Here is a 14,471-nt window from a genome sequence, read left to right as displayed (position 1 = left end):
AAACATCTGGATCGTTGCGATGTTTGGTAACTCAGGAAGGCTAATGGCTATTGAAAAAATACATTGAGCAGGCTACACGTTAGGATCGAACGCCGCTTCTCCTTTTTATTTCTATGACAGTAACTTCACTTGGAGCGGGGACGTCTCCAGCTCGTCTCCATGGAGATGTTGAGGTCAAATATGAGATTCAAATAGTGCAAAAATAGCATTTTCTGTGTTGAGTTGGTCATTATATTATATATTCGGAGCATGTACTGGCAACAGTATAGTCCCAAATGTTACACAGTGTGCCTTTAATTACTGAGAGTTCCAGTAATGCTGCGATCTGATCAACAGAACTTATCTAACCAGTTTCAAATCAGTACATCATAATAAGGCTAAAGTAAATCATTCTTGCACCATTAAAGTTGTAAAACATGCTCATAAACACGTCCCTGTGAAGAATATTGATGCCAGAAAAGTTTGGGACATAAATAACGATTGAAAACGTACGGGTTTCATTTGTTTAACAAACAATAAATCACTTATAGGGCCTTTAATAATGTTAAGTAGAATTTAAAAGAACAGATTTCTACCCATCTGTGTGACTCATTTTTATGAAGCCCAGTATCGATTGTGTAATTCCACAGTACGTCTGTTCCTGTGGAGTTCAGAAATCATATTGCCAAGAGTTCTCCTGAGAATCTGCCTCTGCTGCTGTGAGTTCAGAAAGAGGTCTGTCATGGTCACGTGATCACAGTGGTTTATACATACCTGTCCAAACATATTCTATCATGTTCAAATAAAGATTTCAGACACAAGTTTCACTGCCAGTTATGTGTAGCTATTCTTGCACTGTGTGGGGTAGCGAGCTGACATTGTAAAGTCCTCCGGCCAAATCACCCGAAAAGTCGTTAAAGGCAAATAGTGTCTTTGGCGCGGCGGCTCCGTGCAAACTGCCGCCGTATATCACAGAAATAGCCGCTCGCTCTGCCCGTGAGGGATTAGGCCCCGGCTCTGTTAGGAACATTGTGATGTATTGGGGATGCAGAAATAGAAGCGCATGGAGGCTGCATTGACAATTTTTCTTTCCACAGATTATTCTAGACGAGATAGAAATAGATTAAATTAGCCAGAATTCAGGGCCCATGACTTAAATATTATCATCTGATCCACATACAAGCTGCCTGTAGATGCATAAACAGGTCTCATGTTAGATCTGCGGTTAATGTTGATCAAATGGGATGATGGAGAAGAGAGTGTCTCGTATAATCAGTCCTTTATTATTGATGCAGAATGATACATGTATTCTTTCAGTAGCTTCCGGGTCATTTAAGTGTGCTTTTTTTTTTCACATATCCAAATACAAACTGGTAAAATACATTGTAGTACAAATAAAAGTAATCAGCCTTAAATACAATAGATACATCATGTTCTCCAAGGTTTAAGTAGCTCGACTTGTATTGCAACTTATCGAATATAGCAAAGCAACGATCAGGCACATGTTTTACTATTATAAAAGTTAGTACAATCTGACCACGCTATTTATTACAGAAATATGACAAAGTAAACAAGAAGGTGGTGTAAGAATGTAAATACCGGGTTTCCCCATTATAGATAAGACCTCATACATAATAAGATGCAAAAAGTATACAGCGGCAACCCTCGTCATGTGAATAGGCAAACATAAAAGCAGCTTGGCCAAAGTAAGTGCAAACCGTCCATAAGCATCTCGTGGCAAACCATAATAATAATGCTGAGATTACTATTGTTTGTTGCAAAGCAGAAAGTAAGCTTTTGCCTGTTACATGTTTTAATATCTCACCACATGGCTCCTGCAATGTAACCCTTGACATAGAAGCGTTGAGCACTGCTAAGCCCTTTTTCATTGCGTCAGTCAAATACTGTGAATAGACCTCTAGGAGCAACTGCTCTTTGAAGGATTGACCTTTCCAAAGTAAACCATTCAACTTTTACATATTTTTAAGGTTAATAAAGTGATCAGTGGCAACTTCGTAACGTTCATTGTGTCTACTTGTGTTCTAGTATCACTGTTTTTGTTCGTTTTGTCAGACACTAAGGTTAGAGATGTTAAAGATCTTTTACCTTTACATGTTTCAGCCGCCATCTGCAGGCCGTCATCAGAAGTATCACCGGCTGAAACATGTAAAGGTAAAAGATCTTTAACATCTCTAACCTTAGTGTCTGACAAAACGAACAAAAACAGTGATCAGTGGCATCTTTGTAACAACAGAAAGAGTGTCTTCTTCGAGTCAACCTTTTCCTCTTACAAATGACATGCCCGTCTTGTGATGCTTTCAATCCTCCAAAACCTTAATAATACATAAAAATGTTGATTATAAAGATATATTTGAAAGCGCTGATGTATCTGTAGCTGGCTGTAGAGTTCAGCTTATTGTCACCATAACAGGAACATCACACGTGTATGTGCTATGTGCCCTGGACTAAGGTACAGTAAATGCTTGTTGGAGGCTGCCATGCAACGGTGCTACCAGCACTTGCCTAGAGCGTCTATGCTACATCACGCTAAATACAGTAGCAGCATTGCACTTGAAACGACAGTAATCTCTTCCTGGACATTAGCAGACACAGGGACGGGATTTGGCTTGGTTAGAAAATGTCCTCGATATTCACAGTGTACAATGGTTTCACAAGCTTCTCATTGTAGTCTTCGTAAGGTCTCTGTTTGGCAATGCAAAGTGGCAGTCCTTAATGCTTCATGCAAATCAGTCAGAAAGCTTCAACGGTGAATTTTCGAAAAAAAGATGAACTCATCCAGTGTAAAATACTGATCATGATCATAAATATATTTGCAAACTATTTACAAGTACTTACAAATAAAGACAGTACATAAACAAACAACCGGCCAATGTTTCGGCATTTTGAAAAAAAAACAAAGACCACTTGTGTAAAAGACCTTTTTCTTCATCTTGGCACACTTTTGGGAGAAGGAAGCACTTCATGTCTTGTTGTCAGTCTGTCTATTATGTTTGATGGTAGTTTTAGCTTCATGGAGGCTTCTATATTGCTGATGCCGGCGGTCTACATCGCTGACAATAAATCTGTGGACGCATTAAGCAGTAGAAAGTCCACTGCTTTTATTGTCAAGGGTGTAGTTATAGGATAAATGTTTTGTCTCGAGAGAAATATGGCACTTTTCTTGCTTGTCTGAGCCAAAGTCTAAAACTGGGACGTTTCAGTGAAGGAAATGGCGTCGGTTTTGTCCACGGTGAATCCCCCGTTCACGTAAGACTTCTTCTCGCACTCCTCGTCATCTAAGGTGGTCTCCAGAGCGAAGGGGTTGGCCACGTCCACGTCCGACATCAGGTCCATCCTCTCCAGCTCCCTCTTGGACAGTTTCTGGACGATGCCGGCACCGTAGGCGTCGCCCAGCACGTTTATCATGGTACGGAAGCGGTCCCTGAAATGCAAAGATATTGTACATTCAGGCAGTTGCTCTTACAAAGCGCTGAGAGAAACAAAGTCGCTTACAGCAACCAATCCACAGCCACGATCAGGGTGACGTCATTGGCCGGAAGTCCAACAGCGGTCAGGACGATCACCATGGTGACGAGGCCAGCGTTCGGGACTCCGGCCGCTCCGATGCTGGCCACTGTGGCTGTAATACTGGAGAGCAGAAGATACATATTCACAGATCTCTTGGTCAAATATTTGTGTGAATAAATTATGTAAAGAGCAATGTACTTTTGCCTGGTTGGTCCTTGGATGGGAGACCGTTTGGGAACAGAAGCCTGGGGTGAATAAGTGAGTGGTACAATAGTAGCTTTACCACCACCAAGTATGGAGTGAATGGATAATGCAATGTAAAGCATCTTTGAGTGTCCAGAAAAGCGCTATATAAAACCGATACATTATTACTATTATTGTATTTATTATTATTGATAATAAAGATCACACTTAATCTAAGTTTCTCCATAGCATTATATTAGAAATAGTAAATCCAAGGACATTTTCTCACGTTGTTGCAACCCGATTTCCACTTGAGAAGCCCCTACAGACACCAAATTTCCCAGTCTTGTATATTTTGAAGGTTTGCTTGAGTTTTATTTTCTAAATCTATTCTCTATATCACAAAAAAACAAAACAAGACATTTTTTTTCACTAGTAGTAGTAGTAGTAGCTGAATCTAAAACTGAACAAAGTATCCAAAATGAGCAAAACTTTGTGACTAATACATTTAAACCTATATATTGAAAATATAGGCAATTTCAACCATTTCGTATATGAAATCATTAAATGAAAGAAAACTTACAATAGAATTTTTCTTTCATATTTATGTCATTTATGTACATATAAATGTAATTTTCCCCCCATTCACCTGCAGTGTCCGTTTTGCTTCTGACAAACACAATTTGGTTAACAGTGGATATTAATATGGTAAATAAAAACATGTCATTCAATACAAATTAGAGGATAAGAAATGGCTTGAGTTGGATGTAGTGTGTCCTCTAAAACACTGCAGTTTTAAATGAGAGATGAAAGAATGCTGGCAACGCACTTTCCTATAATAATCGACAGCCCTGTTTTTTTCCAGAATTTGAAATGGCGTCTTAGAATAATAAAACGCTTCAGCCCCAGTTTATTACAGCCGCAGTCATAGGTTTATGAGTCATTTATTTAGAAAAACGTACCTGATGGTAACTATCTGACCCACATCCAGAGGGTAGTCATTCAGCTGGGCGATAAAGATGGCGGCCACGGCCTCGTACAGCGCCGTGCCGTCCATGTTGATGGTGGCGCCCACTGGGAGGACGAAGCGGGTGATGCGCTTGTCTATCCGGTTGTTCTCCTCTGCACATCGGAAGGTGACGGGCAGAGTGGCAGAACTACGGAGAGAAAACAGCTAAAGCCGACTATCCAATACAGTATGAAGATGAGAGGGAAGACCTTTTACAAAGGGTTCAGACCTGGAGGAGATCATCAGGGCTGTGACCAGAGCTTGGGCCATTCCCAGGGTGAATGTGAAAGGATTCTTCCGCACGATAATGAAGTAGATGAGAGGGAGGCAGACGATTGAATGGATGGCCAGGCTGTAACATTAAAAACAGATTTAGGTGCAAGAGTTCATAAGAAGTTTGACATTTACACCACACTATCTATGACTTATATGCATTTTGATCTGGCCATTATCTTTAACCAGGATCACAGAATAACTTTATTCAGGAGGATTTTTCAGAAGGGCGCCCATCTGATGTATCGCAGCTGATCTCCATGGTAACGCCGGACAGTCAGCGCCATATTGGGGGATAACTGATCAATATCTATCTCGAAAAGTTTGAACGAAATTGCCTTTTTGGCCAGCAGCACATCCATACACACAATTTCAAACATTTACTCGGCATCTTTCAGTCGCTAGAATCACCCTTGACCCTTTCACGCTTTCCTTTGAACCACACGCTCAATAACTAAATCAGCCTTCTTTCACCACAGGAACATCTGACGCCTCCGCCACTCACACGCTGGACACAGCAGCAGAAACGCTGATACACGCCTTCATGACCTCACGACTATTGCAATGGAGTCCTGCCTGTCCGGGATCCTCAAAGGCTCCTGGACAGGCTCCAATACATCCAAAACTCTGCCGCCAGGGTTCTGACTCATACCAGGCCCTGACAGCACATCACCCCCACACTTATTCATTTACACTGGCTTCCTGTAAAATACCACATCCAGTACAAAGTCCTTCTCCTTACTTACAAATCCCTCCACTTCCTGGTCCCTCAGTACCTGGCTTACCTAAGCCACATTTAAAATGCTGCTGTATTTTGTGCAGTACTCGCAGTTGCAGTAATTGGTGTTGCCTCTCTGTGACAGTAACAAAGTGAGAAAGGCAGGACAGATGAGTGGTTGATAGCTTTGTGATTTGAGTTCAGGTTCAGATTATCAGTTTGACATAGTTACATTAGAAACAATATCCAAAAGGGCGGGGTTGGTGACTCACAAAAAAGATGATACATGTTTGCAGTGGTAGGAAAAACCCAACCTTGACCCCCGTCTTATCAGTGTTTTTGAGATCAACATGTTTTAGCATATAATGTAACTTTATGGCTCTCATAGGTTTCTCTAAATTTGGCTCTACCAATGTAAAAGGTGTCAAATCAAAGTACGTTTATGAATTGCATATGTCACATGACTATGTCATATATAGCAATTGGGTCATATAGTCAATTTCAGCAATCAAACTGCCTCCACTACAAACCATTTCTTGCTAATAAGCTATTGGATATTGTTCTTATCTCTATTTTAAAGGGACTATACAGAGTTTAAAAATGTTAAAATTAAGTATTTTCCTCCCTCTACATGTTCCAGCTGTGTCCTAAGGTGTAGAATGAGCTCAGACCTGTTCACCACAACTGCCTCTAAAATCCTGCACTGTCACTCAAATAGCTGTTACTTCGGGTCCGAAGTGCCGTCATGCATGAGCTTAATATAGAAGCTGCAGTTACGCATAAGACCTGAGGTGGCAGTAGTGAGTATATAATGACCAACTTGCATCCAGTCCCTTTAAGCTGCTTTATAGATGAGCATTGTAAATCAGTTAGCTTATTGGTTTTCCATGAGCAACAATTCAAATTTGAAGACATGAAATGCCAATGTTTAGCTATACAACAATGTCTGAAATAGAGCCTGTGAATGAGGTGTGCTCTGACAAGTTTAATCAGCTAAGCTGGTAACCACCCGGGTCGCCTGCTGGGCCTCTGACTAAACCAGGTAGAAAGACCGGTTTCTTCCTGTACTCCAGACGAGGCCCTCGCACCCTTAGACAATAGGCCCCCAATGGCCCATCTTTTCAACATCACAAAGATCTCCTTCTGCCTCCAAACGCCATGAACTCACGTCATGGGTAACCCTCTCCGCAATGCATTGTGTAATAAACTTCACATCTTGACTAGACAAAAATCTCTCAAGCCTTATTCAGTAAGAAAATCCACAACAGGTGACACTGCAATTCCAGCGCAATCCATCTTGAATTAGTAACTGCAATAGACTAAGTACATTGTGTTGTAAAAAGCCCAATGTCACAACAGAAGCCTTGCCCTGGCCCGCTGACCCGCTGGAAGACATTTTACAGCCCGCTCTTTAACGACGCTGCTGAGATTTAGCGCCGTGAATGAAGCTGCTGGATCTGCAGGTTGGGCACTTTTAAATGTCCTTGGCCCTTATCTGTGCGCACACACTCCTTTAGCTTTTACCGTATCGGCGGCGGCAGAACGAGCCCAAATGTCAGCCATAAACCCCCCCCTGCCCCGCTTGTGTGTTCGGCAGGTGTGCAGGGTGTAACATGGCGTGTTGACAGAGGCTTACCCGCTCAGCACGGTCACCATGTACAGGCCCATCTTCCGGAAGATCTCCCAGTCTTCCACCTCGATGATCTTGGCGGCGATGAGGAACAAGATCCCCACTGGCATGTAGCTGGAGGGGCAAGGAGAATAATGGTTACAGCGGATGCGTTTCTATCACATGTTCAACAATATAAAAAAGTCAAAGATTAGTCACGTCCACTTCAGCAAATCAATAAAGATAACACAGATAATACTTTTTTAGTAATAAATTAACTGAATATTGAACTAAACTTAATGCATAGAGAATACAAATACAACAATTAACCTTTATTGATCACGTTGAATCCTTTTCGACCACTAAAAGACTTGATAATGAAAACGTAATGAGATTTTACCAAACTAGGAACAGTAGATCTATTAATATTGCTAACATAATTGCAGAGTTAAATCATTTTAAGGTCTTCTCTATTGTTTGGCAAGCACTATTTTGTGGCGATGTGTGACTACTTATAAACAGCACATACCACATAATGATCTGGACCAGCTTCATCGTGGCCTCATTGAGTGCGTCGAAGAACTCCAGCAGGATCCGCCCCTTCTCCCCCATCTTCCCGATCACCAGGCCGAACGCCACGCAGAACACGATGAGGCCCAGCACGTTGATGCCGTCCGAATACGAGCCCACCAGCTTGTACTCCTTGGTGATATTCTGCCCCGACAAAGAACAAGGAGGCGATTGAAAGGGCGGGAGCGGCGGAGGAGGCTCCTTCACAGCACATTAGTGGGTCTTTAAGAGCCCGCTGATCCGTGACGCTGAGGACACACCAGGAGCTGTGGTGTGGCCAGGTGCAGAAACACGAGTGCACATGGGCCTCAGGCATGTTTTCATGATAAGACCTCAGCTCCACACAGCACACTATTGTTCCCAAAAGGTCTATTTGTGTCTGTTGTTGAAAGTGTCATATTCCACATTCAAAAGGATGTTGTGATATATAAAGATTCAATATATACGGTAGCCTAAAGATTATTGAAGCACTGATGCAACATTGTTTCAAGCTGAAAACATGTATAACAAAAAATACTTTTCCACTCATTCTCAGGATTGTCCAGTCAAATTTTGATAATATTTTAATCTGCATACTAAATCCAAAAAAATGTGTTTATTTGTTTATTTGTACCTTTAGTGGAAACTTTTGTTGAATATTTTAAACATAATACAGATTAGCTTTGGTGCACCGGTGGATTTGTTTCATATAATTACTAAGTATAAAGTGTAGCTAATTATTGCTGTTTTTCCATGACCTTTTGTTGACCCCTGAGTGTTTGGTTTGGCTTTTTCCGATGTGGAAGTGAATGTGTAACTGGAGGTGTGTTACCTGGACAGCTGCCATGATGGCGGTGGTCAGAGGAGGCATTGTGGCTGTGGGCATTGCAGTCGTGGTGTTTGTCACTACTTTAGGCGGCTCCAGCTCTTTGCGCTTGGTCTTGTACTAGATACAAAAAGCAGTGCAGGTATTAGCTATGTCTAGACTGGGCCCATGTTGAACTATATACAAACAGTGATAAATTAGCCCGGAGGTTTAAAAACAAGTGAATGAATGCACACTGCACCTGCTGGAAGCACGCCTGCACCAGATTCTCAGGAAACATGTTTCTGTGAAGAAGGAAGTTATCCAGTTAGAATTCACCACAACAACGCAATGCTGCTGTTATTTTGGTTTAGTGTAGGGCAGGGGTAAGCAATTCCAGGTCCGGGGGCCAAATTCGTCCCTCCAGCATAAAATCTTTGGCCCCTAAGACAATTTTGAAGAAACATTTATTCATAAATCAGAGACGAAATGCGTGAAAAGGACTCTAAAAGGTGAAAAATACTGTCAATATTTTCCACATTTCCCAGCAAAACATATATTTTGTGCAAAACCTATATTTGTAGAAAAAAGGTGCTTTACTTTGGGCGACAATTGTGAGTTTCGGCCCTTGGCGTTTTGGAAATGAAGAAAATCGGCCCACCATGACACAAACTTGCCTATCCCTGGTTTAGGGTGACCACGTTAAAAATGGGACAAAAACGGAAAGGAGTGTTGGGAGAAAAATTGCGACATTTTTCCTCATTGTTGAATGTCAAAACTATTTGTTTGTAAAAGTCTGATGTCAATTAAATGGACAAATCTGGGGCAAATCAATGAATTTGGATACATTCACTGCCCCGGGTAAACTGGGACATCTGGTCACCCTAGTTTAGTGGCGTTCATTTGAAAGGTGTATGTCACGCAGACGTCACCTGACGAGGTCCAGGAGGGTGTCCACCGTGCTGACGTCAGGGGTGGTCCCAACTCTGTCGATGTGGTCAGCTGTTTGAGACACTCCCGGTTTGATAGTCATCACCAAAAGGATTCCTGAAGAAAAAAAGTGTACAATATGACTCTTAAGAACATCATCAGACAGTAACCAACTCGCTTTTATTTTGGCTTCATTTCAGATTTTTCATATTCCAGATATTCGTCCATGATGCATCTCTCAGTATACCCTTATATTAAAACGTACCCAAAACAACTGCGATGATTGTTGTTGAAAAGTAATAAATCACAGCTCGCAGACCGATCTTCCCCGATACCTCAGAGTCAAGAGCTGCGACTCCTATGAAAACCAAATAGAAGTTATCAATATGACCCAGGAAGCTATAGATATAAATAGTTTTTTTTTTTTTTTTTACCAAGTTACCTGTTATCATGCTGGATATGATGAGTGGAAGGATGACCAGCTTCAGCATCCTCATGAGAATCTCTCCCGGGAAGCCAAAATACTGCTTGTCGAGATGAGACAGCGACGTGTATTCTCTGACCACAAGGCCCAAGCTGATCCCTGCGGAGGGGGGGCACACAGAGGATCAACAGTATTAGGCCGGTAGATTAGCAACAAAATAACCAAACACTGCATTTCTGATGAGAATGCTTCACTCTCTTGCTTGGCAGAAAAGAATGTCAAGGAGCTGCACGTACTGGCTCAGCAACTACTAATCTGCAATGAACGCTATGAAGCACACTGAAAGAGGAGGCAAATTTATGTCTTTTTTACCACATGTATCTCACTGAATGGTTTTAGTGACACACTCCATGGCTTCTTATGTGTTATCACGCTGAACAGACCACAGTTAAAAAGCTTGTAAAATGTAGCTGATGAATTTGCTGATGTGGAATGGACATGCTCCGAGATGACTCCCAATAATATAAAAGAATATGAGCAGGCTGTGCATTGGTGGAGCTGCCATGGCAAGTCACACGGCAATAATGGCAGATTAATCATTAAAACAAGAAAACGGAATATGCGTGCCATCTGCAAAAGGTAGAAAGAATTAAAGGTACAGTAAGCAACTGTTTTAAAATGGAACAACAAAGTCAAAGTAGGTTTTGTTGTCCTTATGTTTTGAACCATTGGATCTGGCAACCCAAAGCATGGGGCACTGTTGGTTTTCTGACTGGAGAAATGAAGGCATAATTTCATCGCCCGTGGGCCTGCGTTTAAGCTCCATCGTTCATGGCTCATCAGCTTCCCAGCTGTGCTGCGACCCACATCCACCCTTCACCTCTTCTGTCTGTGCTTCACCCTGCTACATCCTTCACCGGTACATCAAGCTCCAGCGGAACATACCTAACTCTAACCTACCCATCCATACTGACTATAATCCACATATTGATGTCTCCTGCCGGGGTCTGATCAACAAAATATTTATTTATTATTATTATTATTTATTATTTTTAGTAAATTCATCTAATCGCTGCTTTTGTCTATCCAGGTTGAATTTGCTGTAATTGGGCTAAAAGTGATAGTCTGGAAGTCTAAATGTATTACAAATTTCAAAAAATGTGCAAAATCGACCTCCTGGTCTTGGATTTTGATGTAGTATTTAATATATAGTATTTACATTAAAGTATAAGTAATTTTTTGTAAAGTCCCTCCTTCCCGGATCTCAGCAACCAATCAGAGTCTAGTATCCTCCTGCGTTGACCAATGAGACGAGATTTTCCTGTGAACCAGCCTGTCAAGTCCAATCAGGAGGAGGGGGAAGAGCTTGATCATTTACTTTGATTCTGCTCCTGCTCTCCTCCTTTTGCAAAATAATTTTCTGGTTAAAGAGGGGAGGAATTTGATTGTTTACTTTCAAACTTTACTCTGCCCCTCCTCACTTTGCAAACTTTACTGTAAAACAATAATGTGAACAACTTTTGCACCATGTCAAATGTAAAATTGACTAAGTCGTGATGGCAGACATGCACAGCTTTGGATTTAAACCAATTACAATGGAGCGGATTTTAACGCTGCCACTATTAATGAAAAGAGGCTAAAAATCATTTCACTTGTGCTGCCGGCTCCGCCGTTGGGCTGACTCTTGTGTTTGTTCAGGGTCAGTTCTGGGTAAAATTGACGGATAAAAAGATCTGGCAAGATACTGAAGCTAATTATTCCCAGTAATAATGCATGTAAATGTATTCACTGGGTTTTATTTACCAGACTAAACCAATGTATCAGGAGGTTACGTGCAAAACGGTGAAGAATGAATGAATTAGAAACTGTATAGCAACAGTGTGCTTCCATGCAACAGCCTCTACCGTGCACTCGTTTGACATGCACAGTTTTACCACAACATGACGCTATCATTCAAACACTTTTGCACACATAGACAGGAGCCTGTGTGTGACAATAACGCCTCTTTGAAGCAGTAGCCTTTATGGGACAGTCTGTGATGTGTGTAGCATCATCACAGGGAGACTCCATCACCTCAGTCTGGTCACGTTTGACCGAGACACATCCAGACTGTGGGGAGACACTGCTCTCTGCCCTTAAGGACTGACACACTGCTCCTGTGTTCCTACCCATCCTGATCATGCAGTGCTGATCGGAACATCTTGTGTTTTCCAGTTTCCTTATGCTGCTCAGTCAAGCAAACGGAGGTAATGATTTATGACAACACTGGCAGCAAAGGCGCAACACCATATGCAAAAAGATCTGCAGGGGAATTCACAGTCTACATATGTCTTAATTGATATTTCGATACATACCAAGCAGCACTGACACAACTGTAGCTATGAGCAGCCAGTTCTTCTTCAGCAGGCGTTTGAAGTCCAGCCTGCGCTCCTCTTTGTCCTCCATTATGTTCATGGCTCTTCTCTTGCAGGGAGCCACACAGTGACGACAGGACAGGGAGAAGAGGCTGCTGCTGTCAGATGCAGACTGCGGCGAGGATGTAGCCGTCAGCAGGTGCCGATAGCCGGTGTCCGAGTGAGCCAGGGAAGGAGTGTGCCACAGAGACATGGAGGCAAGGTGGGAGGGAGACAGGCAAGAGAGAGAGAGAGAGAGAGAGAGAGAGAGAGAGAGAGAGAGAGAGAGAGAGAGAGAGAGAGAGAGAGGAGGGGGGAGAGAGGAGGAGGAGGAGAGAGGCTGAGGCACCCCTCCCCCACACACAAGGTGTCTCTGATGAGCTCCTTTTATGAGTACCACTGACCTGAAATGTAAGCAAATGATAAGAGTAATAATTAATCCGGGGCATGGGCACAGAGGATGGATGAATATGTAACCAGGCTTTTAGGAGCCACACTGCTACAGTGGCTCCCACTTATGTCAATGAACTGAAAAACTCACTACAGTATTACAAATATCATGAGAATTTGGTTGGACTTTACTTTATCGCATTATAATTGCATTTCTAATGGGGTATTAGGATAGAAATACCATGTTGAAAAAGAGGTCATGCATTTTGCAGCCCTGCTTTCATAATATTCCCAATAAAATACTGTGTAATATAAAGTAATGTGCCTGGTCTGAGTCACTGACAAGCCTTAATACTGAGTAGGGGAAAGGTTTTCTATCATACTAGACTACTGAAAATTCCCTTAAAGGCACACTGCGTAACATTTTGGAGAATATTGTTGCTAGTAATACAAAATCTGCTCCTAATGAGCAGCTAGACAGAGATTGTTATTTTCAGTAATAAAAGGATGGATCGTATTTTGCTGCTTTTAGTCAATATCTCCATGGAAACAAGCTGGAGACGTCCCCGCTCCCGGTAAACAAGTCAGGTATTAGGAGAGGTGAGCCGCTCACAGCAAAGACATGTTTGTTTGTTCATTTTCAGGGATTTTTGCAACAACAAAGATATGTAATGAACTGAAAGCTTGTATTTGATTCTATCTTGGGTGAAATGTTACACAGTGTGTAAATGATAAGCAACAAACAAATACATACAGGACAGAATATAGTGATTTGTTTTTATACTGTATCCTTATAGCCTACAATAAATCCGACATTTCATCTGTTATCAGCGCTTCCAGACCTTTTCAGTCTTGAGGACTGAAAAAGTCTTGAGGAACTCTATAATAATCCAAATTATCCAAAAAGAAGGTTTTTTGCCTGGAACACCTCCCGAGGGACGCGAACAGGAGGCAGGAGACATGAAGGAGCAGCGACTATACACCAAGCTCATCCCGGGTAACTGCTCCACACCCGATCATGAAGGGTGCGCAGCCACCCTACGGAGGGAGCTCATTCCGGCCAGCTGTATCCATGATCTTGTCCTTCCGGTCATTACCCAGATCTCATGACCATAGGCAGTGTTGGGCAAGTTACTATATGTTAATATATTCTATATTAGTGATTACAGCTTTAAAAATGTAATATGTTTGTATTACATATTACGGTTTAAAAAATGTAGCTGAGTTACACTACTTTGAGTTACTTTTGGCAGAATATAAACTGAAAATAGTAATAAAGCCACCGAGCGAAAGTGCAGTCAGAGATTTCCTTTTCCTTCTCTTCGTGTTTTGTTTTGACAACATTAACTACAGACTGCAGATCTTAAACACCAGGGTCCAACTTCATTTTTTTTATGCTGCATTTCATTTGGGGGGAGTTTGGCCTTTTTTTGTTCATACATTTAAATGCACTTGAAATGTAATGACTAATATATTCCAGTATTTTGTTATATGTTGTAATAACAAAATACATAATATGTTATATTCCTTAGTTACTGAAAAAAGTAACATATTTTTGTAACTTGTTACTTTTGTAACATGTTACCCCAACACTATAGGTGAGGGTGGGAACGTAGACCGACCGGTTAATCGAGAGCTTTGCCCCGACTCAGCTCCCTCTTCACCACAACAGTCCAATACA

At 41.8% G+C, this 14,471-nt stretch overlaps 1 protein-coding gene across 1 annotated transcript; it reads right to left on the bottom strand.

Annotated features, from left to right (window-relative positions):
* Positions 1 to 2,205: 2,205 nt before the first annotated feature.
* Positions 2,206 to 12,637, bottom strand: slc1a1 (solute carrier family 1 member 1). Its single transcript, XM_079579612.1, has 12 exons — positions 12,362 to 12,637; positions 10,026 to 10,166; positions 9,849 to 9,941; positions 9,586 to 9,700; positions 8,916 to 8,958; positions 8,681 to 8,794; positions 7,829 to 8,013; positions 7,327 to 7,434; positions 4,929 to 5,051; positions 4,653 to 4,847; positions 3,493 to 3,627; positions 2,206 to 3,421 (listed from the first exon to the last, which is right to left on the bottom strand). The coding sequence occupies exons 1-12, from the start codon at positions 12,612 to 12,614 to the stop codon at positions 3,181 to 3,183; spliced, it is 1,746 nt and encodes a 581-aa protein (XP_079435738.1). The 5' UTR covers positions 12,615 to 12,637; the 3' UTR covers positions 2,206 to 3,180.
* Positions 12,638 to 14,471: the final 1,834 nt, after the last annotated feature.

This window comes from Gobius niger (assembly GCF_951799975.1).
Source record: "Gobius niger genome assembly, chromosome: 21".
Taxonomy (NCBI): Eukaryota; Metazoa; Chordata; class Actinopteri; order Gobiiformes; family Gobiidae; genus Gobius; species Gobius niger.
The sequence above is the reverse complement of the archived record's forward strand: the minus strand, read 5'-3'. Positions and strand labels throughout refer to the sequence as shown.